General features: G+C 36.0%; 1 protein-coding gene across 1 annotated transcript in view; it reads right to left on the bottom strand.

The window, feature by feature from the left end:
• POLK (DNA polymerase kappa) overlaps positions 1-26,444 on the bottom strand; it is a 62,396-nt gene that overhangs the window by 11,300 nt on the left and 24,652 nt on the right. Inside the window, exons 3-9 of the mRNA XM_060143136.1 lie at positions 24,439-24,558; positions 15,557-15,709; positions 11,809-11,940; positions 8,533-8,686; positions 4,753-4,992; positions 3,463-3,587; positions 1,981-2,147 (exon numbers count right to left, since the gene is read on the bottom strand). Of these exons, the coding sequence (XP_059999119.1) occupies positions 1,981-2,147; positions 3,463-3,587; positions 4,753-4,992; positions 8,533-8,686; positions 11,809-11,940; positions 15,557-15,709; positions 24,439-24,558 (1,091 nt within the window). The remainder of the gene's footprint in view (positions 1-1,980; positions 2,148-3,462; positions 3,588-4,752; positions 4,993-8,532; positions 8,687-11,808; positions 11,941-15,556; positions 15,710-24,438; positions 24,559-26,444) is intronic.

Here is a 26,444-nt window from a genome sequence, read left to right as displayed (position 1 = left end):
CTAGTTTTTGGCCTAGTACATTAATAATAGCCTATTTATTATTCACTTATACCACTCTATAGAAGCTCAGTCAAAATTTGCCATACAGCAATAGGATGATGGTTGGGAATCTGAACCACCTAGTTTGGTTGGATTCTAGCTGCTCTGGTAGGAGCAGTTAAAACCAAAAAGCTGAAATGACATGTAGATTATTCATTTTCCTAATATTTCACAAACCAATTATGAATCAAGCACTGTTCTAGGCCTTGGAGATAACAGTAATGAACAAAACAGACCAAGTGCCTGCCTTTAAGAAACTTATATTTTAGGGACTTCCCTGGTGGCACTGTGGTTAAGACTCCGTGCTCCCAATGCAGGGGGCCTGGGTTCGATCGCTGGTCAGGGAACTAGATCCCACATGCGTGCCACAACTAAGAGTTCGCATGTCACAACTAAGGAGCCTGCAAGCCACAACAAAGGAGCCCGGCTGCCACAACTAAGACTCAGTGCAACCAAATAAGTAAATTAAATAAATGTTAAAAAAATAGTTATAAAGAAACATATCTTAGTGGAGGGAGACAAATAAACATAGCAGTAAATATGGAACAGGTTAGAAGGGGAGAAGTACTACAGATTAAAAAATAAAGCAAATTAAGGAAACAGAATGTTGATAGAAGGGAAGGGAAGTTTGCTATTTTATATGGTTAAAAATTACCTATGAATTTCACTTAAAAGCATTACCTGCATCTCTACCACAGGTTAATATGTGCTATATTATATTAAAAACTGTATTGTTTTCAAGCACTATGGAAATAAAAAGAGGATAATTTTTGGATTAAAGAAGAAAGTTTTATTTCTCATCACCTTCATGTACTGCATTATTTATAGTACTGTGATGTCTTTCTCTTATCTTTCATTATATCCACTCAAGATCAAAGTCAGCTACCTGGACTTGAAAGAATGAGGAGCATGGAGAGATGAGAAAAATAATAGCACATGCCTTGCAATCTCTGTAAGATATAGCAGGTCTAATTGGTTAATCAAACTTATTTTACATGCCTCCTCAGTAATCTTCTTGTTTTCCTTTAGTTTAACTATATGAATATAAAAGAGTTATTTTGAGGGCAGGCTAACAAGATGATAATGAAATCGTAAAAATAGTGCCCAGTGTTAATTTTCATTCTTGTTTTTAGTGCCTTCTTTTCACCCACCCTAAACAGTGTACCCTTCTAGCTCTGGGATCCTTCTTTTTAAGACCTGGATGAAAGAGTGGCAGGGAGGAAACACAGGGCCTCTCCTCTAGCCGTTTCCTCTTCTCTTAGATATTTGCATGGCTGGCCCCTTCAGGTCTCTGTCTCTGGAGAACCGCTGCCAACCCCATCTCTTACCCCACAAGTCAACATCTATGTGCCCCCACTCTGCCTTACTTTCTCCATTTGTTTATTTGGTTACTTTTTATTTCCCACACTATTCTGCAAACTCCATGAAGGCAGGACTTTGTCCTGTTTACTGCTATTATCCCCAGTGCCTAGAACAGTGCCTAACGCAAAGTACTCAGTACTGAATGAATGAATCATTTACAAATCTGGAAAAGAGAAGAAATACAGGTAGTTCATGAAGGCTTTCAAGGAATCGTTAAGTCTACTTGCTTTAAAGGGTGAGTTCTGCAGTATGAGCCATCTTTCTCACTCCCACAATCTGATCACCAATATTCTTACGTTCCGAACAAAGAACAAGGCAGGTACAGAAAAGAAAGCACCCATCATTCCTCTTATCCCTCTATCCAAATGCTGTAGCCAACAACCTAGGAGTGATTTTTTATTCCTCTTTTCCTTTTCTCTCACAACCAATCTTTTGACTCTAATTCAAAAATTATATTCTGAATTGAGCTAGCCTAAAAGAAATTTAAAACATGTTATCCCTGTACTCTCTATCTCAATGGTGAAAACTGTTATTTCAGCAAATGCTAAAAAAAAGCAGAATAATTATAAATACAGATACCTTGCCAGCTGTGTTGAACCTAGACCCAGGGAAATATGAAGGAAATAATGCCAAGATGTTTCAGAGAAAAGGAGAGAAAGTAATGCCCTCTGTTGGTATAGTTCTGTACAAGTAATAATTCCAAGGGCCTTCAACATTTTCTCTGTAACTTTTCCTATTCCAGAAACCTAGAAAAGAATCAACTTATCATTAATACATTTTGAAATTAAGATAAGAAGTGATATTATAATCTCATCATATATTTTATAACTAATAAAAGGTATAAATAATGTGCCTAGTTTCAAAAGTCACACAAGAGAACGGCTTTAGTTACTTTTTGGCTATATTTCCTAAACTAGTGTTCCATGAAAATTAAAAATTTTAAATTCCATAGAATTTTTAAAAAGCATTTAAAAAAGAGTTCTGCGGTCATATAAACTTGGGGAATGGTAGGATAAACAACTTTTTATTCCCTTTTAATTTTGTAAAACTGAAGTATAGTTGACGTACATTATATTAGTTTCAGGTGTACAACACAGTGATTCAACATTTATATACGTTATGAATCAATTACCACAATAAGTCTAGTAATCATCTGTCACCATACAAAGTTATTATAATATTACTGACTATAGTCTCTATACTGTACATTACATCCCATAGCTTTTTTTTTATGACTCCAAGTTTGTACCTCTTAATCTTCTTTACCTATTTTGCCCAACTCCACACCCCCTCCCCTCTGGAAACCACCAGTTTGTTCTCTGTAACAGTCTGTTTCTAGGATAAACAAACTTTAAATGAACTTTTTTACTGTAAGAATTATGAATCTTCAATAAATTAATATCTTTTGTGACCCACCAAGGGTGGTACATTCCAAAGTTCTTTGACCCCAGAACGTTTTTTAACAGAGCACCCATTCATACCTTAAAAATACATTGGAAAACACTGCTTTATAGCTATATCTTATATATACTAAGCTATTCAGTAGTCATTATACATTATATATTTTGATATAGACTTTCTTCTGAGAGTTGAAAATGTTTATTTAGATTCACTAATACACATTATGCTGAGTCAGGAAAGCAAGCCCTAGAACATCAAATAGTGTATAGTACAATTATTATTTTTAAAAAAGCATATATATATATATACAGAATCTAGAAGCTGTAAAAAATAATAAAATATACCCTTTCTATAATCCCTGAGGAATCATTTTACCATTTTAAAGATGGTAAAGTATTTGGGTTTTTTTTTTTCTGGTCAAAAACAATTAAAATTCTAAATCTTTTCAACAAACTTTTCAACAGACAAGCTTCCTAAACCTCACTTTTAGGATTTCATAGAAAGATTTCTTCAAGTCCTAATTAAATCATCCATTATCATTCTTGCTTGTTAGCTATCATTTTAAAAAGTTTCTGAAAGAATGATTACTATCATCCTAAATAGTATTTCTTCAGAACACCGAGTATATATATAGATGACAAATTTTGCATAAAATTTCACCTTTCTAATGGGTAAGTCCTTGATGAAGTCCATCACAGCTTGTCTATTAGGGAGAATTTGGTATTGTCCATTTGGTTTATTCTTATCACTGCATACTTTCGCTAACATTGTATTTGGTGCGATGCCTTAAAAGAAGAACACTCTGATGACTCAAAGAACATGATATGTATGATTTTAAAATACGTGATAACAACACAGAAAAAAATTAAATGCAAAAATCTGAAATGTGGAATGCTACTTTAAAAATAACATTTGATTACTATCTATCTCCCCAGGGCTTGCTATCGTTTTAGGAAAAGGAATTGTATAAGTTATTGTGGCAGCAGAAATGAGGAATATTTAAATCTCCATGGTATTTTAAAGTCTAAGAGTAATTTCTGAGTTTAAGTGATATTATTAGTTTACTTACTATATTTAGTAGGAATACAGGGCTGTCTTACAGAAAAGATGGAGAATATAATTTAGGATGGATGTTTACTCTTTGAAAAGGTCTCCTGTATAGATTATCCACATAAAGAAAAATAAAAAATCAAAGATTCTGTTCCCAGTATGTTTAAAACAATGATAATTAAATGCGTGTATCCTTTTTATGCTACTCACAAAGCAAATTACCCCTTTTCAGAGAGGTGTTTTATAATTTCTAGGTGTCTTAATGATTAAGATAACTTGAAATAGGTATATTCAACTATGATCATCAAATAGTTCAATTTTTATACACATTTTTCTAAAATTTATTACTTATTTTCAGGCTTTGGCATAGGAAGAAAAGACTAACCCAATCATAATATGGCTTTCTTAAGATAATCTAGGGTCCTAATGAATATCAGTTTCTATGCTAAGACACAGTGATACCCTCATGAGTTATTGGCATATGTAAAGCTCTTTTTCCCTTCACCAGATGATCCTAGATTGCTATGTTGCTAGTTGGTGTTTTTTCCTGTCTAATCCATATTTTGTGTGGACATCTGTGGTCTCTCTTGCACTGTAAGTCTTCAAAGGGAAAACAAAGTATTATGTCCCAAACCAATTAAAATATATTTTGTGTTTCAAAAAAGATCGCTACATGAGCTTTATGATAAGTTTTTGCTTTGGACACATGGGTTTTTGTGCTTAATTCCAATTTACCTATAGGTTCACAGTATTCTGAATAGGTATATTGTCAGAAGTTAATAAAAAAACAGCTAAGTAAAATGTTATTCTACACTTTATAGTGAGAAACTACTAATATTACACTATGTTAGCTAGTCTGAAAATTATAACTATTGGAACCATCAATATCCTTTTAAGTACCTGCACTGGCTGTCAGTGTAGTTTTTTGCTCGATTCTGAAACGAATTTCCTTTACCACTTCCTCAGCTGATGTTCCAAAAACAATTGAGTTTTGGAGTATTTGAAGATTATTCAGTTCTTCAAAGTTCACTTGGAAAGGATTTCCTGGGGACTGCAAATCAGGAGGACTATCTTCAAAAAGTAGAGGAGAGATGGATCGTTCCTGCTCACGCAGTTTATTAACTTCCTTTCCTGGTTTATCTAAATTATAAACAGCAACAGTAATTCATCTTCATTTTAAAAAGTACATACTTCATAAATTAGGTTTCCCTACAGTCTTTCTAAAGACAAAACAAATCTAGTTTAGTTTGCTTTCTAAGAACCAAGGTCAGAAATGTTAGCATTTATATTTTTAACTGTTTACCAAAGAAAACACTGATTCTAAGTTTTTCTTAAAAGAAATATTATCCATTTCCATTGTATACATTTTAAAACGAAATATCTTATGTAAATCTCACTAATTTTTGTACTGAAATTAATTGAAACCCAGAATTGGAATTAGATTCACAGTACTTTTTTCTCAAAAAGATGAAAGGTTTTTTTCCTTTACTCATCTCTAGAGGAAAAGAAGAACCTTCTTAAATTAGAATTTAGGAATAAGGAAAAAGGTGTTAAGCAACATAGAGCAATTATGCCTGAAAGATAAATTTTGCTTTTGGAGGGGGAAAAAAGCCTAAAAAATTTTTTCATTCATGGAAGAACTTTTCAAATGTTAAATAATCTGAATTTTCTTCTTTCAAATGCTGATTTTAATTTTGACTTGTTTGTTTATAAAGTATCACTTTTACTAAGAGCACATCTGAAATCAATAGAAATTACTTCTGGAAGTTATATTTCTTTAAATATATAAATTCTTAAGGTCTAATCAGATTAACCATGGTCCAAGTTTAAGAGCGAGAAGCCTTCGTTATTATCAAAAGGCAGTAAACTAATATTAATATTAAAAAGTAAAGTAAAAAAACTAATCTGGTTATTATCTCATTTTAGTTGCATTTTTCATAAATGAACTGTGAAATACACTTAAATCTATACAGATACTAAAAATGTCCTTATGAACAAATCCATTGAAGACTTTACTTTCCGGGCTTAATGGAGGAGAAATCAGTTGAAGTGTAAAATTGATAAAAACTAAGATTAACAACAGAGCTTTCTCATCCACTTCATAATTTTATTACATATAAATGTTTTCCAAATTAAGGTAAATACAGATGCAAAAATTAAATTTCTAGTTTCAAGACACATATACTTAAAAAATGAAGATGGCCTTTTCAAGAGATTTTATAAAGATAATATAAATAAAATGACAGACACCTAATTAGTTTCAAATTTTTAAGTATGTAATATGAATTAAGTTACAGACAGGTATTTTCCAAATCTGAATTCCCAGGCCATATACAAAACAAGCCTTATTTTCAAACTTACACTAGCCGTTATTTATGTACTTTAGTTCCTTTCATTTTCCATTATCTGGTTTTAAAATGCAGAGCAATTCAGGGGGATTAAGACTAAGGCACAGCTGAAATGGTATTTACCTGGACCCTCTTTTTCCCAACTAGACGTGTGAAAGTCAAGGTAAAGAGCTACGGAAAACCTGCAGGCCACGTAAGGCACGTTCACAACCTCCTTCTGCAGTTCCTTATGCCATGTTTTGTACCTCATGCTTCTATCACACTGCCCTCAGGTGAGTCACTGATAGCAGGACACTACAGCAGAAAGCAAAGCATGCTGTTTTCAGGTTCATTGTTTAGAGCCGCTGCTGAATGGTGTAGTTATCGTTTAAATCTGTCTACTTCTCTGCGAGGCCTGGCTATGCAACCAACCGCTGAAGTGGTTTCTTATTTGCTTTCTGAAAGAAATATCTTTATAAGCCTCATAACTGAGGTGATCAGCATATAAAAGTAAGGTTTCTTATAATTTGAAACAGTAGGATTAAGATCCCATCTGGATGGCAAGTGCTAAAAAGTATACGGTACAGTATTTTAGTTTTTTACATTGCCTGGCACCACCTAGATTTATGAGAGAATAAACATAAAATAATAATAATTATTATTTTATTTCTTTACAGACTGTGCCTTTTAGAAAAGGGGCAAACAGCAGAAAAATCCCTTGGACTTTAGAGGAAGGTATATCAACCACCTGCCACGACTCCAACTCACTGTTGACAGCTTCTCTGGGCATAATGTGAAATCAGACATGCCTGAAAGTCCAGTCGACAGGGACTTATATATGAAAAAAAAAAAGTTAAACTATTTAAATTGCTTAAGAATATGAAATACATGAAGAGGAAAGTACATAAATAAATATGTTAAAAGCAACGATATTAAAAATTCACATCCTCATAATAAGTGTGGACATATAGTAAATGAAAAGAACATTAGTAGAGAATGAAAACATTTACCTTAGTCCCAATATAATTTTTTTATAACATATTGTGAAAGTAGTTATTATAGGACACCCTCAGGGGATGCTTTGACATAACTATTTAATGGCTCCCCTCCTTTCTCCTGTGAAAAGTAAGGAACTAACAAAGTAAGATTTTAAGCAAAGTGACATTAGACTTTGTGTGTCACTTCCTCAAACAATAAAGTTATACTAAGAGCAAAAAACCTTTTGCTCCAAGCCCCTGTGTCCAGAAATTATGTTTGTTTATTGTTTAATGTTTCTCTTAAAGAGAGAGACCTACTCCATTAGAGCTCTAAGTAAGGTAATAAAATTATGATTCAATGTCCATACTAAATTTGCTCCAAAGATGTGAGCCCCAAACAATGGTAAAGTTAGAATTTTATGGCATTGAGGATCTACCATTTTTGCTTCAGGGAAAGTTACAAAGAGCTTCCCCACCGCAGCCTGTCCCCTCTGAAGCAGTTAATGAGTTGTACACATGAAACATGGCTATGGGTTTTGAGCAAACCCTCTATTTCTACCTTTTCATCCAGGTGAACTTTGCTCAGGGGTCCAGGGCAGTGCTGGCATTTGAAGTAATCACACCTCTGACAGAGGACTGAAAGCAGTACATGTATTATCTGCATGATTTTTGGCATTGTTTTGGGTAGGTAATAAGGGGCTCATTTGAAAAAAACCTTGGGGTCATAAACTTGTTTCATTATATATAAAAAGAATCAAAATAAGATCTAAGGCCAAGAAGGGAGTTGGGGAGTCATTAATTTCGGCAAGGTTAAGAACAGCAATCACTGTATAAACAGATTATAGAAAATTTGGGAAATAAAGAAAAAAAACCCATCCAATATTTTGATATGTTCAAGGCTAATTAAAAAAGAATCTATTTTCTATTAACAGCTACATAAAAAGACCACTATAAACAAAGAACCTCCTCAGATTCAAGGCAATCCAACTCCTGGTTAGTTATATCTTATGGAAAAAACTGCTATGAAATTACTTTGTTTAGGGACTCTGCACACTCTTAAAGTCTAGAGATTTAACAATCTCATTTGATTTAAAAGTGGCATTCCACACATTTATCTCAGAAAACCCACTTGGTTGTGCCGTGCAGCTTGTGGGATCTTAGTTCCCCAACCAGGGATCAAATCCGTGCCCCCTGCAGTGGAAAGCGTGGAGTCCTAACCACTGGACCACCAGGGAATTCCCTGATTTTTAATTTTTAATACTTTTTCATAATAAAGCTATATTTAGTCCTGCACCTATGCATCCTAATGAGTTAACTGGTTAATTCAAAGGATTTTTTGTTTGTTTTTAGTCTGAGCATTCTAATAAATTGCTTACCATTTTCTAGAGAGTTCCCTGTTTTGATGAAATACTTCCTTTTGTCCTCAGGCCAATTTTGTCTTTCCTCTAAATGCTTTGTTATATTCACGTAGGCTTCATCAAGACTCATGGCCATAAAATTGGGATCATAATCAGCAAGTATTTCCTTAACCTTCGAAAGGAACAAAATGGTTTAATTTTGCTGCCAAAGTAAAATGTGCCACATACAGCTGATAAGAAACATTAATATTCTTACTTTGCAACTATAGTAAGGATTCTATAATCAATAGCTCATGGATTTAGAGAATAAATAATTTACTGCTAGGGCAAGTTTGTCCAAATTCTCTTTTGTATTAAAGTAGATCACAAAGGCAGAAGACCATGAAATAGCTTCATTTGATTCAATCTCTATTTAGCCACCTATATCTATATATAATAAGTGATTCAAATAAACAACAACATCATTCTGATAGGCCCAGAAAAAACGGTTAAGCAACATAATTTTAGGTGGCAAGTCAAAAGCAGAAGTGGGAACAATAGGATCCTGCTCTCCTTTACCTTTTACTATTGTTTTTGTTCTTCTTTTTCTTAGGTAAGAAGTGGATTTATTTATTTAGTTAGTTATTTTTAAATTTTATTTACTTATTTATTTATTTTTGGACTGCATTGGGTCTTCGTTGCTGGGCGCGGGCTTTCTCCAGTCGTGGTGAGCGGGGGCTACTCTTCGTTGTGGTGTGCAGGCTTCTCATTGCGGTGGCTTCTCTTGTTGCAGAGCACGGGCTCTAGGCTTGCAGGCTTCAGTAGCTGTGGTGCATGGGCTCAGTAGTTGTGGCTCATGGGCTTAGTTGCTCCGCAGCACGTGGGATCTTCCCAGACCAGGGATTGAACCCATGTCCCCTGCACTGGCAGGCAGATTCTTAACCACTGCACGACTAGGGAAGTCTCCAAGTCAACTTGTTTAGAGAGAGACACACTCCACAGCCAGAGCGTGGGCCATTTCAGAAGGTGAGAGCGGCCTTGGGAGAAACACACTCCACAGACAGAGTGTGGGTCATTTTAGAAGGTGAGAAAGGCCCGTTTTTGTTCATTTTAAAAAGGAATACTCTTACATGAAGGTATTATGTTGCTTTAGAAAGTAGTTCTACTCCAATTAATTATAATATGTCCATAAAACTCCACTCAGTACACACACTAATGCATGTATCCATTCAGAAAACAAAAATCAGGATTTAGAATGGAAAAGATGACAAAATCTGTAGTGTAAGTCTGTGTCTATATTAAATGATGGGGAAAAGTCTGGAGTTGCATCTTGGGATAAAAGAAATATGTAAAGAGATCAGAATCTCTGCATGATTCCAGAAATGACTTTTATATAAGATAGTTTTATTATATGAAAGTTTTTTTTAACCACTTAAGTATTAGCTGAAGTTAGAGGAACTGGTTGCCAAAATAATATGTATATTAGAAAAACATACTTGCTGAATTATGTTATGTTTCACCTAGTGTTTAAAAGCTGTCTGCCTTATCATGAGAAAATTTTTTTTGATGCTTTATAAAAAGAAAGCATTTTAGTTTAATATAATTATGAACAGCTGAGTCAAAGGTAATTTTAGAAAATGGTGGCATAAAACTTGGCCAAGCTTTACTCAGAGAGTACCTTAATTAGCTTTGTTCTTGTAGAAGAAACCAATTCTACAATGTGCTCAAATGGAATCTTTCTAGTGAAAATGAAACTCTGGAACGTCTGTAGTTGGCAGCCAACTGAGATTATTCTGAATGAGAAGTACTCTCTGGAGACAATGAACACTCACTAACTTCCTTTGCACAGGATACTGCTTTAAGAACAAAAATAGACAGACTCCAGTAAAAATCAAGCACTTAGGCTTGGAGAGCAGTTAAAGCTATTCCATTCTTTTTGGATAAAACGAAAATGGCTTTTTCTTACACGTTTAAACCAAGCCATAAATATTAATGCATTTATAATCAGTGAATTTGCACTGTAGTTCATTTACAGATAAGAATCCATTTGTCATCTGCAAATAAACTAGTTAGATCCTGGTTGAATTTGAAGAAAGATTTCTCCATCTTATGTAAATAACTAAAGAGAACTAAAAGCAATTTAGTTCTCATTGTCGTACTGTCAGAAGTTTTACTGAGTTAAAGTAGAAGTTAAAAAAATTCTTACAAAGTCTTTGGAGGATTTTCAAACTTATTAAAAGCTTATAATATTTATGGTTGGCATTTTATCTCTACTTAAGAATACAGTAAAACAGATAAGCAGTAACCTGTGTGAACCTGCTTCCCCTTCCCCACCACCTCTGCAGATGTAGGCACAAAAGCACTTGCTTCCACAGGCTGTTTTTCAAAGAATTTTTTAAAACTTTAAAAAAACTGGGAGTGGAGTATCATTTTGATTTGGGGGAGGTTTTACTGCTAGGGGAAATGAGGTGGAATACAAATAAGAAGAGTGAATCTAAAGAAAATTTACGAGACTAAATGGTAATAAGTGGGAAGCCAGAGTTTTTAAGTGTTTCAATTCAGACAGTAGGCTTTAACACACTGCATTTTGCCACAGTAGTCTAAAAATGTTTGAGGGCGTATACTAAAATTTCAATTTATGACTGAAGTTTTAGCAGTGCCATGATAGTCCAGTTGTTACCACAATTAGAGAAAAGGGCAGTTTTTCATATATGACAGTTTAGGCAATTTTAGTGAATCATCAAATCTTTATTTTTCAAAGAACCTTTTCAAAGCAATAGATTATTCCCCTTTTTCTTTGATTACACCCTCTGGATATTAAATGCTCATAAGCACCTTCCCTAGATTATGGGGCAAGGAGAGCAGCTAATCAAAATAAGTTAATTTTGTTACTGTTTAAAAACATTGATAAAAAATTTATTCAGAAAAGAGCTTGGAATTAATGACTTGGAATTAATTCTGTAGATTATAAATATAAGGTGATTCTAGAAGAAAATGTACATTGCACATTAACAGAAAAATAGCTGAAGTTAATTTAGGTTATAATTAAGGCAATTCAGAGTTTTCTGGGGAGATAAGAGTTTTCTATGCAGACAGAAAAACACATGGAAAAGCAAAGAACTGGGAAATAGAAGAGTGTATTCTGGACACACATGCAGCTCAGTATTTGACATATAAGCTGAGGAAGTGGTAGAAGGGAGACTTAAAGGGATAAGCTAAGGCTAAATTCTGATGTGCTACAGCATTTGGACTTGACTCTGTAGATGACAGGAAATCAGCAGAAGGCTATAAGTAGGGGTGAGACATCAGACTTACCTCTCTACTCACAGCTCGGTATTTGTCAAAGTTTGGGGGCACTATAATAAGTTGTGGGCAGAGTCTTTTTGCAATGAATCCTGGCATGGCTGCACGAACACCAAATCTCCTTGCGTGGTAATTCGAAGTAGTCTGAAAGAAAATGGACCACATGGGGAAAAATATTCAAACCTAAATGGACATATTGATCCATGCTTTCAAAAGAAACATTACTGATGTGCATTTTCAATTCAAGGACATTTCTTTTATAGGCCACTGTCTCAAATCAAGCTTTGATTTTATCCTGTTATGGTATAACACCATGACCCTCTCCCACTGCTGTACCATATTTATAACGTGACGTGAGGTAATAAGCAAGACTGTGCTAATAAAAAGGTTCTCTTACATTTCCAGTAACTAAACTTCATTGGATTTAATGCATACCTGTAATATAGTATATATAAAAGTTTAGATGATAGTGGGTGATGTTACATTAAAGTAATAACATAGTAGTGGTCAAGTAATAGTTATAAAGCAATATAGTACAAATAGTATAGAAGTTACAAAAAGTAATAGTATGCAAAGTAATGGTATAGTATAATAGTATGGATTTGGAATTTTGTAAATTTTTGATCTAGAAAAAAAACAAAACAAAGTTCTAATATATGGTCAGTTAAATCAAGTCTCAAACATGAAGTGATTAAAGCATAAAAGAACTTTAAAAATTAAGCTTTATTTCTTAATGCTTGAATATCTTTTTTGGTGAAAACATTTTGACTACGAGATGGTACTAAACAATTATGAGAGTGTTGCAGCAAAAATAGAAATGAGACTTTTGTTTTCTGATAAACAAGGAAAATAAGGAATCAATGAATAGGCTGGGGAAACAGGACTGAAAGAGTTAAGCAATCTTGGTTATTCTTTAGCTGTTACTACTAACAAACACTTGTAGCTAGACTTGTCCTTCACAAAGCTGATTACTCTCTGACTCCATACAAATGACCCTTTGCACCTGGCACTTCTTCTCCCTCTACACTCCCTTGTAGCACTCTTCATTTCAGAAAGAAGGTCACGGGCCGATAATCACTGTCACCAGACCCAGTCGCTGAGCCTCCTGATGCCAGCTTTGGCCATGAATTTGCAGAAGAAAAGAAATGCAAGACCTTCATTACTTTGAGCCGTATCACCTACCCTAGACCACAAGCCCCAGGCTATACAAACTTCCCCTATTACCCAGGGAAGGGGCACAGCTCTTGAGGTGCTACCCTGCTGTTACCCCCTTTGCCTGGCAAAAGGAATAAAGCTACTCTTTTCTACTTCCTCCAAACCCTGTCTCCGTATTTTTTCTTCGGCATTGGTGGACAGGGAGCCAAAATTTTGTCATCGAGAGTAAAAAGAACATTATTTATTAAATCCTGTTGATGAAGATACCTGACAACAATCCAGATTAATGTGGCAGGCCATAGTACCATTTAAAAAAAACTAATCACAAATGGAATCTTTGGAATCTCAACTGAAAATTCAAAGAAAGCAAACAAAATCTACCAAATGAAAGCATTATTTCAGAATGATAATACAAATTTGCCATTAATGGTTTTCAAATGGTGTTTAAGAAATCTTGATAGTATTCAAAACTATGCTAATCCTTGGTCAATCTTCTGGACTAGAAAGTGCAGACAGCACTTGAAGGACAAACCAATGCTTTAAATATAAATAAATCTAATGGAACTGATATAAAAGCTAGATCTACAGTAGAGTACAAACAACTTTAGATGTCACTTCCTTTAACTTTTAGGTTTGTGGGGGATTATGAATCACAGCCACAACCTTTTACAGTTCCTCCTGTCAAAAGGTGGGTTCTGGTTCCTCATACCAACAGACTTGGTTGTGACTTGTTTTGACCAAAAGAATGTGAGGGAGTGACATTATGCGAGTCCTGAAACCTAGGCATTAAAAAGTTTGCAGCTTCTGGAGAGATTGGTTCAAGATGGTGGAGTAGAAGGACGTGCGCTTACTCCTTATTGCAAGAGCACCGGAATCACAACTAACTGCTGAACAACCATCAACAGGAAGACACTGGAAATCACCAAAAAAGGTACCCCACATCCAAAGACAAAGGAGAAGCTGCAATGAGACAGTAGGAGGGGCGCAATTACAATAAAATCAAATCCCATAACCGCTGGGTGGGTGACTCACAAACTGGAGAACAATTATACCACAGAAGTCCACCCACTGGAGCGAAGCTTCTGAGCCCCACATCAGGCTTCCCAACTGCGGAATGGAAGGAGGAATTCGAAGGATATCGGGATTTGACTGCAGGACTTCTACGGGAACAGGGGAAACAGAGACTCTACTCTTGGAGGGTACACACGAAGTAGTGTGTGCATCAGGACGCAGGGGGAAAGAGCAGTGACCCCATAGGAGACTGAACCAGACCTACCTGCTAGTGTTGGAGGGTCTCCTGCAGAGGCAGGGGGTGGCTGTGGCTCACTGTGGGGACAAGGGCACTGGTAGAAGTAGTACTGGGAAGTACTCCTTGGCGTGAGCCCTCCCAGAGTCCGCCATTAGCCCCACCAAAGAGCCTGTAGGCTCCAGTCCTGGGTCGCCTCAGGCCAAACAAATTACAGAATCATGAGCATAAATGGGTGTCCAGTAAGTACTGAAGGGGTTCATATACATAATTACACATAAATATATGGTGATATATATTCTTAATAAAATTAAATATATTTTTTTCAAATATTAGTTGATGATTTGTAGGAGAGGAGAGTATCCTTTCCTACAAACACTGCTTTGGAACCAGGATTGTTAGTTGCCTGTATACTTGTGGGAGCAGAGATAATGAACAGATTACAGTTTTATAATAAAATAACTTGGGAATCAGGTTAATAGTTATCTAAGGCATTGAAAGGAGTAGAACAGGAAAGAACCTTCCTTATTTCTTTTGTATTTTTTTAATACCAAAACCCATATACTCCAGTTGCTGTTTCTAATTCCCAACACATCTTTAGCTACACAGAGCTATCCTGGTCACCTTTACCTTCTACGGTGAGGGTGGCAATAGGAAAAGCAACATAGTCACAGAAGTGCAAAGGTTTCAAGTCATGGAAAAAACCACTTAATTACAGTACTTACATTAATGAAACACGTTACTCCAAAACTGGTGCTGGCAAACTTTTTCTGTAAAGGTTCAAATACTTTAGGCTTTGCAGATCATATGGCCTCTGTTGCAATTACTAAACTCTGCTCTTTTAATGAAACAATAATAAATGAATGGGTGTGACAGTATTCCAATAAAATTTTTTAAATTTTTATTGGAGTATAGTTGATTTATAATGTTGTGTTCAATAAAATTTTATTTACAAAGTAAGGCAGCAGGCTGGATTTGGCCTGTAGGCCATTGTTTGCAAAACTCTGCTTTAGAATAACATTTCCTTTTCTTTCTTTTTCAGTTCTCTTTAACTAGAACAGTTACTTAAGAAAAATATAATTTGCAGCAGAAAGATACAATGCCACTCTACCATTTACCAGGTTTGTAAATTTGGGGACATTATTAAACCCCTCTCTGAGTTTGTTTTCTTATCTGTCAAATGGAAATAAAAATTTGTACCTCAACTGATGTTGAAAGGATTCAGTAATTGAACACATATAAATACTCTGATAGAACTGGTGGAACTCAATAGTCTTTCCCCTTCGTGAACCAGTAAGGATTACTTGAATATGAATATGTCATGAACTTCCTATTTGTCTTTGATCCTTATCTACTTACCAACATACTCACTGATCCTACAGCAATGGGTTTATCCTTCAGTTCTGGATTGTCCCTCATTTCTACAGCTGCATAGAAAGCATCCATGTCAATGTGTACTATGGTATTGTTCAGATCCCGGCTGTGTTCCAATTCCATTGCAAATCTGTCAACCTTAATTTTTAAAAAGTTAATATACTTTAGACAACACAATATTGAAATACCACTAATCATAACACTAATCTTTTTTTTTTTTTTTGGCCAAGTGACTTGTGGGATCTTAGTTCCCCAACCAGGGATTGAACCTGGCCCCATGGCAGTGAAAGAACCAAGTGCTAACCACTGGACTGCCAGGGAATTCCCAACACTAATCTTAATTTTAGTAGGTGTCAATTTGTCTCTGTCTGTCCATCCATCCATCTGGCTACCCACTCACCCACCCATCCCCACACCTATCTATGTATATTCGATTATTGTTTATTAAGGCTTTTATTTTCATGAACATAGGCAGTCTGTTCTCAAATATCATTCCCTACTAACTCTTTCATTTTATAATACCTACAAGTACATAACAGGTACTTAATAAATATTTACTGAATGAATAAAGCATTCCAACTGTTTATATATCAAATGATTCTACTGCTTTATAAATTTGGAAAACAACTTACTGTAACTAAAAGCTTCAGTTTAGGTAAAATAAACAACAACTCCCACCTGACCCATAATATTAACATCTTAAAATATTAACAAAGGAAATGTACAATAAAAGATTATACTTCTTTGGCATATGATGTTTATGCTGAATACTACTGTACAATCGATCGTCCTAAGGCATACTGTAAACATTTCCTCTGTAGAATTGCTTTTATAAGGCTAAAATTTGATAACTGTTAGTCTATTCAAATCAAAATTGAAAATTTAATCTGTAATTTATCCTTTCATGAAATTTCAGCATATATAAATATATCAAATATAACAGTGAAGAATCTTTAAGGAATTTTTTTTTACAGAAAATTTTACAGAAATTTTTTTTTTGAGAAATACCATAGAAAGAGAAATGAAAGAAATAACCAAAGTAGGGCAGTAAGAAAAGGGTTTATGTAGCAGACATACCCATTCCCAAGTGTTCCTTTTTTGTGGCCTCTACTATACAGGCTGAAAAAGCTAAATACACAGTTTTCTAGCTTCCCCTGCAGCTGGGGGTGGCTGTGTGACCATTTTGATTTAGTAACATATAAGGAAGTCAGTAAGAGCATTAAGTAAAATCATGAAGAGAAGAGAAAAGAAAGCTATTGAATGAAACAGAATACATAGAGAGCATGGAAGAGTGTCTTGGCACATGGTACAAGTTCAATAAATGCAATCTATTACTAAAAGGATCACTGGAGAACTGCATAACAAAGCAGTAAAAAATGAAGGGAAAAGCAGCCAGAAAGAAATAAGCAAGTGGGGTGAGCTCTGGAATGAAAGCAATTTCCATCATGTGGAGATCCCTAGAGTAGGTTTCCTAAAAAGTGGAGAGTTTCAGGGGCATAATTTAGCTTTTTCCCCTTGTTGGACTTCAACCTTGTTTTCATTCTGCAGAGTTTTTTTTTTCAAGGTCTTCCTTCTTAACATTATAGTGACGCCTGGCCTACTAGCTACAAGTTAAAACCGCAACTCCTCTTTTTTTTTAAAAAAATATTTATTTATTTATTTATTTATTTTTGGCTGCATTGGGTCTTTGTTGCTGCGTGAGGGCTTTCTCTCGTTGTGGTGAGCAGTGGCTACTCTTCATCGCGGTGTTTGGGCTTCTCATTGTGGTGGCTTCTCTTGTGGAGTATGGGCTCTAGGTGCACAGGCTTCAGTAGTTGTGGCACAAGAGCTTCAGTAGTTGTGGCACATGGGCTTAGTTGCTCTGTGGCATGTGGGATCTTCCCGGACCAGGGCTCGAACCCGTGTCTCCTGCATTGGCAGGTGGATTCTTAACCACTGCACCACCAGGGAAATCCCGCAACTCCTCTTTTAGAAACAATCACCCTGATTCATATTTGTCTCCAGTAGCCACAGTGAGACTTTCTAGAAGATCCATTCCTGTTTAGGCTGCAACTCACTGAATAACCTGGGGTACTCTGTGCCTTCTTCAGGCTGTTCCTCTGTGCAGAATGCCCTTCCTAGCTCTGTCACCAACCCTTCAAGGATCAGCTCAGACGTGTCTCTGTAACTTAATTGGATCTCTGTCCTCTATGCCACAGAATTCAATGTTCCCTTACTTGTTTTCCTGCTCTTACTATGGCACTTACTGCAATATTAGACTCTAAATTGTGAGTTCCATCAGGAGAAAGACCTTATCTGCTTTAAAAAGTTTTCCTCAAAGGGAGATAAAGGGTACAAATTTCCAGTTACAAAATAAATGAGTCACAAGGATGAAGTGTAAAGCATGGGGAATAATACTGTGATAACTTTGTAAGATGACAGATGGTAACTATAGACTTATCCTGGTGATCATTTTGTAACATATAGAAATATTTAAACACTATATTGTGCCCCTGAAACTAACATAGTGTTATAGGTCAACTGACCTACTTCAGTTAAAAAAAAAAGATGAGTAAGATTTGGGGTCTAAGGTACAGTATGATAACTATAGCTAACAATACTGTACTGATATGTGAAAGTTACTAGAATGTAAATTTTAAAGGTTCTCACAATGAAAATAAATAATGGTAACTATGTAAACAAGCAAACAAACATAAATTGTTTCCTCATAAAAGAGAAAGGGAGGAGAGACTTGTACACCCATTTATACATATCAGTATAAATCTTACTCTTTTATATATATATTTATTCCATATATATAATATATATATTTCTGATTAAAAAAGAGAAAGTAGTATTTGTAGAAAAAGTTTGGAGAAGGCTATCTCATTCAGTGAGATACTACACCTAATAAATGGAACGTTTTAACATTACTCCAATTTATCATCCAGATTCAGAATAACTATTTCTTCCAGTACTTCAATTTCAAACTAGAGAATAGCATCCTGACATAAAAAAAGATGTAAACAGGGCTTCCCTGGTGGCGCAGTGGTTGAGAGTCCGCCTTCCGATGCAGGGGATGCGGGTTTGTGCCCCGGTCCGGGAGGATCCCACGTGCCGCGGAGCGGCTGGGCCCGTGAGCCATGGCCGCTGAGTCTGCACGTTCGGAGCCTGTGCTCCGCAACGGGAGACGCCACAACAGTGAGAGGCCCGCATACCGCAAAAAAAAAAAAAAAAAAAAAAAGATGTAAACAATTCATGGAGACTAATAAAAACAAGGGTAGATTAAAAACGACTCTATATCAATCCAGAAAATGTGCCTTAGATTTGAGTCAACTGAGAATAAGGGAGCAGCATCTGAAATACCTTAACCCAGAAACGCTGAAAAGGAAAAAGATAATAAATAGAAAACAAACCAAATGGGAAAAAATTCTCCTTAGACCCATACATTAATGCTATGACAGTTTCCTCAGCAATCTATTGTCTTTTCTGTGCTTAAAACAAGTGTACAGGTGCCAAAAGGAAACCTCGCCACTGAATGACTCACATTCCACTTTGCTTTACTATCTCTCATTAGTCACCCTTATCTGAACTCTTTTCTTCTACATCTACCAAATGCACACCACCAGTGCTTTTTTCCAGTTTCTTCTACTGAAATTCTCATTCATGTTTTCCTTTCTTCCATTTTTCCTTCCAAATGACTTCCAAGTTCTGATCTGAGTCTCTAATATGTACCTAGTCCCTCTTGCTATAGTTCAGAGCCAGTGTGTATCACAGTGGGTTTTTGTTTGGGTCTCAAGCCTGTCACTTACTAGTTACATGATAGTGGGTAAGTTAATCCCTCTCATCCTTTCTTTATTTGTAAAGAGGGACTAAACCAATTTCAAAAGGTTGAAAGAATTAAGAGATACCCATATGACTCACTTATCTAGGGATATGGTAAGGGCTTAGTGATATTAACTATAATTTTTAAAGTAGAAATGACATTTACTGAGTATATTATATGTAATATGAAAAATGCTTCTTATGTTAACTCACCTAATGGTCAAATTAATTGAGAGAATAATTATTATTCCCATTTTATAGATGAAACTAAAGCTCAGTAAGATAATTAAATTTGCCCTAAATCATAGAGCTGGTAAATGTTAGAATTAGACCTGGAAAACAGGTTACTCTAAAGCCTGTGCTCTTTCCATTATTTTATGATACTTCCCTAAAATGAATTCTTAAAGTGTTTAACACTGAAATAAGCTCAAATCAAGCTCTAGTAGTATTATTTTATATCATATTATGTCTTATTTATGCTTTAAAAATCCCCCTTTTGGATTACATTTAGGAGACTACTTCAGAAATATTGTTTTTCATTTTCTTGACTTAATATTACCCTAAAAATTGTTAAGTAAATCTGGGTTCTCCAAATCCAGTGTTAAAGTGGTCAAAATGCACTGATTTGCTGTGTAATTGCCATTTAATATAACATGGATGTTTGTCTATTCAATTCAAGAGCCCATGCTACAATAAGATGTTTTGACAGCTACAAAAATGATTGTGCTTTTAAGAAGTTTAATAAGGATGGGATGGGGTGGGGAATACTTAGGGAGGTTCTCAAGAAACATCAAGGGAGTTTATGCCTACAGAGCTTTCTTATCTTATCACACATAATAAAATCTACTACTTGGAAATTTCATGACTCTAAAATAGAAACACATTTCCCATGAAAACCTCTCTGTTCTTTCAGACCTTCTAGACTCCTTAGGATTTCCTCAATACCCTCCCACTTATACAACTTCTTTTAAAGGAAGCTCAAAAACTGAAACAATTTTACAATCAACATAAAACACATTTCCTGCCATTTCCCTTGCAAAAGATGCCTCAGAGCCTCCCATGGAATATCAACTAAAACCGTAGCAAAACCTGAAGTACCACTACACAATGTACGGTATTTTCTGTTTCCTCAGATTATTAGCATACTTAAGGAAATGAGCTTTAAAAGTAGTATAAACAGCAAGAAGTTGTTATATTGTACCACTCCTATGTATTACATTTTTAAAACTTTATTAAAGATATTTGTAGACTATAAATCAATAAAAGTTACCAAAAAGGGAAAGTAAACTGCCTAAGGATTAATATCAACTTAAAAACAGTGTTACTGCGGGCAGAATAGAATTTTTTTAACTTGATGAAATAATGCTTAAACTTACGTGAAAGAAACAATGCATGAGAAAAAAATTTTTTTTTCTAAAGAGTAGTAAGGGGGAATATTAAACTATATTATTATGATTCAATAAATAAAACTGCATGGTACTGATATGGGGAAAGATTCAATTGATTAAAAGAGAGTCCAGGGACTTCCCTGGTGGCGCAGTGGTTAAGAATCTGCCTGCCAATGCAGGGGACACGGGTTTGAGCGCTGGTCCAGGAAGATGTCATGTGCCATGGAGCAACTAAGCCCATGTGCCACAACTACTGAGCCTGCCCTCTAGAGCCCACGAGCCACAACTACTGAGCCCATGTGCCACAGCTACTGAAGCCCACGCACCACAACAAAGAGCAGCCCCCACTCGCCATAGCTAGAGAAAGCCTGCGTGCAGCAACGAAGACCAGACACAGCCAAAAATAAATAAATAAATTTATTTAAAAAAAGAGGGCTTCCCTGGTGGCGCAGTGGTTGAGAGTCCGCCTGCCGATGCAGCGGACACGGGTTCGTGCCCCGATCCGGGAAGATCCCACATGCTGCAGAGCGGCTAGGCCCGTGAGCCATGGCCGCTGGGCCTGCGCATCCACAACGGGAGAGGCCACAACAGTGAGAGGCCCGCATACCACAAAAAAAAAAAAAAAAAAAAGAAGAGAGAGAGAGAGAGAGAGAGAGTCCAGAAACAAATCCAAGCACAATGAAAATTTAGTATATGGAAGTTCCTCATTTCAATTCAGTGGAGAAAGGACTTATGATTAAATAAATGATGTTGGGACAAGCGGATCACCATTTAGGAAAAATAATACCATTTAAGGAAAATATAATACTATTTAAGAAAAATATACTTCATACCTTACATCAAAACAAATTCCAAATGGACTAAAGATTTGAATATAAAAAAACTATAAAAACACTAAAAGAACATACAGGCTTGGTTGTGAGGAATAACTTTCTATGCACAATACTAAAGCCAAGAAAAAAATTTTTAACACTGCTGGATTTGATTACATAAACATTTAAAAATGTATAGGAAAAAATCCCTGCAAAATTAAAAGACAAACAACATATTAGAAAAATCTTTACAAGCGGCAGAGAAAAAAAATTTTTCACGTATAAGATCTATAAACAAGGAGAAAACAAACTCCTCTAGAAATGTGGGCAAAGAGTATTGCTTTAGACTGCTAGTTGAACCCTGAAATCTACTCTCTCTTCCTTCCATAGTAATAGATTTTTAGCTGACACATGGCCACCCAGCTAGAGAATATATTTTACAGCTTCTCTTGCACTTAGGTGTGGCCGTGAAACTTCAACGTGACCTAAAGCAATGTGCGCAAATTCTTTTTCACTTGTTTAATAGTAAATTACTTTCCTTCGATGATATTTTCCTGGTTCTTTCTTCCTTCCCAGAGGCTGGAATATGGATTGAAGGTAATCCATTTCTGTCAATCCAGGTAAGGATAACACTAGGGGATGATAGAACAAGACAATGTAGAACCTGGGTCTCTAAATTACTATGGTGATCAGAACCACCAGACCAGCTGGGACTACATACCTGTTATGTGGGAAAGAAATAAACTTATTTGAACCATTATATTTTTGAGTCTCTTGTGCTAGCTACTTAGCCTATATCCTAACAAACAGAATAAAGGAGGATATTCCCACAAGAAGGAAATATTGATGGCTAATTTATATGTGAAAAGACATTCCTTCTCTGTCATAGTCAAAGGAAGGCAAATTAAAGCAACCATGAAATAATACTTAGACACTGTATCAGCAAAAACTAAAAGACTGATAAAATTGATAAAATCTAGTTTTAAACAAGTATGTGAGGAAACCAGCACTTTTATGTTGAAAATGTAAAATGGTACCATCTTTGGTGAAAATAACAGAACGGGAGAGTACAAAGATACATGAATACAAATGATCATCCCAATGTTGTATATAAAGCAAAAAACTGGAACCAAGGTGGGATGAGGTAAATAAATTATGCACCTCCATACAGTGGACTGCTATGAAGCATTAAAACTGATGATTTGACTGACAAATCATCTTTAGTCATGATAGCAGACCACTTAACACAGAAGATAAAAAACTAGCTTGGGGCTTCCCTGGTGGCACAGTGGTTAAGAATCCGCCTGCCAATGAAGGGGACACGGGTTCGAGCCCTGGTCCAGAAAGATACCACATGCCACGGAGCAACTAAGCCCATGTGCCACAACTACTGAGCCTGTGCTCTAGAGTCCTTGAGCCACAACTACTGAAGCCTGTGACCATGGAGCCTGTGCTCCACAACAAGAGAGGCCACTGCAATGAGAAGCCCACGCACCGCAGCAAGGAGTGGCCCCCGCTCGCCGCAACTAGAGGGGGCCAGCGCACAGCAACGAAGACCCAACGCAGCCAAAAATAAATAAATTAAATTTAAAAAAAACCCCAAAACTAGTTTGTGCTCTAGGAAAGCATATATCAAAAAAGAAAATGACACACTGTAGTTTGATAAAGAAAACAAAATTTATAATCTTTGAACTCTATCATGAAAAGAATTTTGCAGCATAGTAGATTAATATTATAATTTTATTGTTACATTATAGCTTAAAGTGCTTTGTAAAACTGAATCAGATTTTGATAGAGGGTAAAACTTTTTTTTTTTAATTAATTTATTTTTGGCTGTGTTGGGTCTTCGTTGCTGTGTGCGGGCTTTCTCTAGTTGCAGCGAGTGGGGGCTACTCTTCGCTGCGGTGTGCGGGTTTCTCATTGCAGTGGCTTCTGTTGTTGCAGAGCACAGGCTCTAGTTGAGCGGCCTTCAGTAGTTGTGACACATGGGCTCAGTAGTTATGGCTCGCGGGCTCTAGAGCTCAGGCTCAGTAGTTATGGCGCACGGGGTTTGTTGCTCTGCGGCATGTGGGATCTTCCTGGACCAGGACTCGAACCCGTGTCCCCTGCATTAGCAGGCGGATTCTTAACCACTGTGCCACCAGGGAAGTCCCAGAGAGTAAAACTGTCTTTAAAAGTAAACTTTAATGTTACTGCTTTGAGTTCTCAGTCTACCACATGATGCTTTGAAGCTTGGTTCTTCTCAAACTCTTCTACTGAAATAACTTTTAATACCACAGAAACTGAGTATTTACTCCCCAAAGATGCTGAAGAACCCAAAGGCCCCATATTTTTAGAAGTCTTGTGTTTTATCTTAAAAGTTCACATACATTTGGCACTCTACCATTTACATGACTTCGTTTTACTGTAACACAATTATGTTTTAAAGTACTTTCAAATTTAATTGGTTAACATGTTCCCCTAAATCTTTTTTGTAAAATTAGTTTTGCAGAAAACATGCCACATTTATCTTGTACGCTTTTCTAGCTGCAATGTACATACATAATAAAAAGAACAAAAGCTTTGGATTAAATCCTAGCTTTGCCAACTACCTGTCATACAAAGCTGGGCAAGTCACAACCTAACTAAGGCTCCATTTACTCTTCTGTATAATGCAGGTGACAATGTCTAGGTGTGGGTCTTTATGTAAAAGGGTAGAGCGGTATTTAACAAAGTTGTATGCACATTTGTTAAATTTTATGCTTTACAATGTAATGAACATTTACATTTCACCTTGTTTTCAGTTATGACTTGACCATGATGCATTTTAACTATCAATTATTATTCTACCAGCTTCCATTTTATTTAGCAATTGAATTAATACCTGTAATTGTGCTTTCCTTAGCTGCTGGCTGGTAATTTGAGCTTTTTGTTGCATCATATTTTCAATTCGTTGGTTGACTTGCTTTTCTTTCTTGAGCTCATTTCCATAAAATCTGGACCCCTACATAGGAAAACAAAATAAAGTATAAGAAGAATGTTTGAAGGAAGCATCACTGCGAACCTGATGGCTAAGAGCACAGACTCTAGAAACAGAATGACTGAATTCAAAACTTACCTCCATTACTTACTAGCTGGGTTACCCTAAAATTAATCTTATTATGTTTTAGGTTTCCTTATCTGTAAAATGAATTTATAGTTACACAAATCATAGGAATCTTGTGAGGCAGGATGTAGCACAGTACAAACTCTAGAGATGAGTACAGATCTGCACTCAGAAAATAACAAAATAACAATGTGTCCTAGGTGGGATCCTCCGGGTATATCCAAGGCCTTAGTCAGCTGAGTCATCAGTTATCTCCTTCACTTTCACTAAAAAATTATTGTAAAAAATTAACTAACAGAAACCTCAATTAAATAGAGTCAGAGATCAGAAGGGGGAGCTCTCATGCCCTTTGATGATAGTAGAAAGCAAGACAAAGAAGACTCCTCTTCTTTTCTGGCAAGAACTCAGCCAATAAAAAGTCATGGACTCTGTTTACTATACCCTTGCCAACTTCCTTTTCCCTTATTGGAAAGAGTTTTCCTCTCCAGTTTTGCTGGGGACTTGCATTTGGCTTGCCATGGTTGCAGACCTTGAACTGCAATTTTCCGCTGATCTTGAATAAACATATTTTTTTAGTGGAGAAATAACTGGCAGTCTAGTTGTTTTAGGTAAACAGTACTTTAACAAATTTAATGTTAGCCATTAAATAAAACGTAGAAAATAACTTTTAGAAAATCATCCGTCATTCCATCACTGAACATACTATCTATTTATAAGGTTGATGGACATTTAATTATTTTCACTTTTTGGCTATTACGAAAAGCACTGCAATGAACAATTGTGGACACATTTTGTGTGGACACATGTTTTCATCTTCCTTGGATATGTACCTAGGAGTGGAATCTCTGTGTTATATGGTAACTCCATGCTAAACCTTCTGAGGAACTACCAGACTGTTTTGCAAAGTGGCAGAACCATTTTACAAACCTACCAGCAACGTATGAGGGTACCAATTTCTCTATATCCTTGCAACATGTTACTATCTTATTTTTTAAATTAATTAATTAATTAATTAATTAATTAACTTATTTATGGCTGCATTGGGTCTTCGTGTGCGGGCTTTCTCTAGTCGCGGAGGGCAGGAGCTACTCTTTGTTGCGGTGTGCAGGCTTCTCATCGCGGTGGCTTCTCTTGTTGCGGAGTGTGGGCTTCAGTAGTTGTGGCACATGGTCTCAGTAGTTGTGGCACACGGGCTTAGTTGCTCCATGGCATGTGGGATCTTCCCAGACCAGGGATGGAACCTGTGTCCCCTATATTTAGGCGGACTCTTAACCACTGTGCCACCAGGGAAGTCCTGTCTTATTTATTACAGCCATTCTAGGCTATAATACTATGAATGGCATCTCACTGTGGTTTTAATTTGCCTTTTTCTAATGACTAATGTTGAATATCTTCTCATGTGCTTATGAGCCATTCTTATATCTTCCTTAGTGAAATGTCTATTTATATCTTTTGCACATTTTTTGATGGGGTTGTCTTCTTATTTTGCAAATATTTTACCCTAGTATGTTGCTTATCTTTGTATTTTTTAATGGTATCTTCTGAAGTACAAACATTTTGAAATTTGATGAGGCCCTATTTGTCAACTTTTTCTTTTACTGACTGTGCTTTCAGTGTTGTATCCAAGAAATGTTTGCCTAACCAAAGATCTCAAAGATTTTCTCCTATCTTCTAAAAGGTTTATTGCTTTAGTTCTTACATTTAAGTCAATTTTGAGTTAATTTTCAGTGTATGGTGTGAGTTAAGGGTCTAATAAGTTCATCTTTTTTGCATGTGGATATCCA

This window comes from Lagenorhynchus albirostris, chromosome 3, assembly GCF_949774975.1.
Source record: "Lagenorhynchus albirostris chromosome 3, mLagAlb1.1, whole genome shotgun sequence".
NCBI lineage: Eukaryota > Metazoa > Chordata > Mammalia > Artiodactyla > Delphinidae > Lagenorhynchus > Lagenorhynchus albirostris.
Note: the sequence above shows the minus strand (reverse complement) of the source record. Positions and strands in the feature narration are given on the sequence as shown.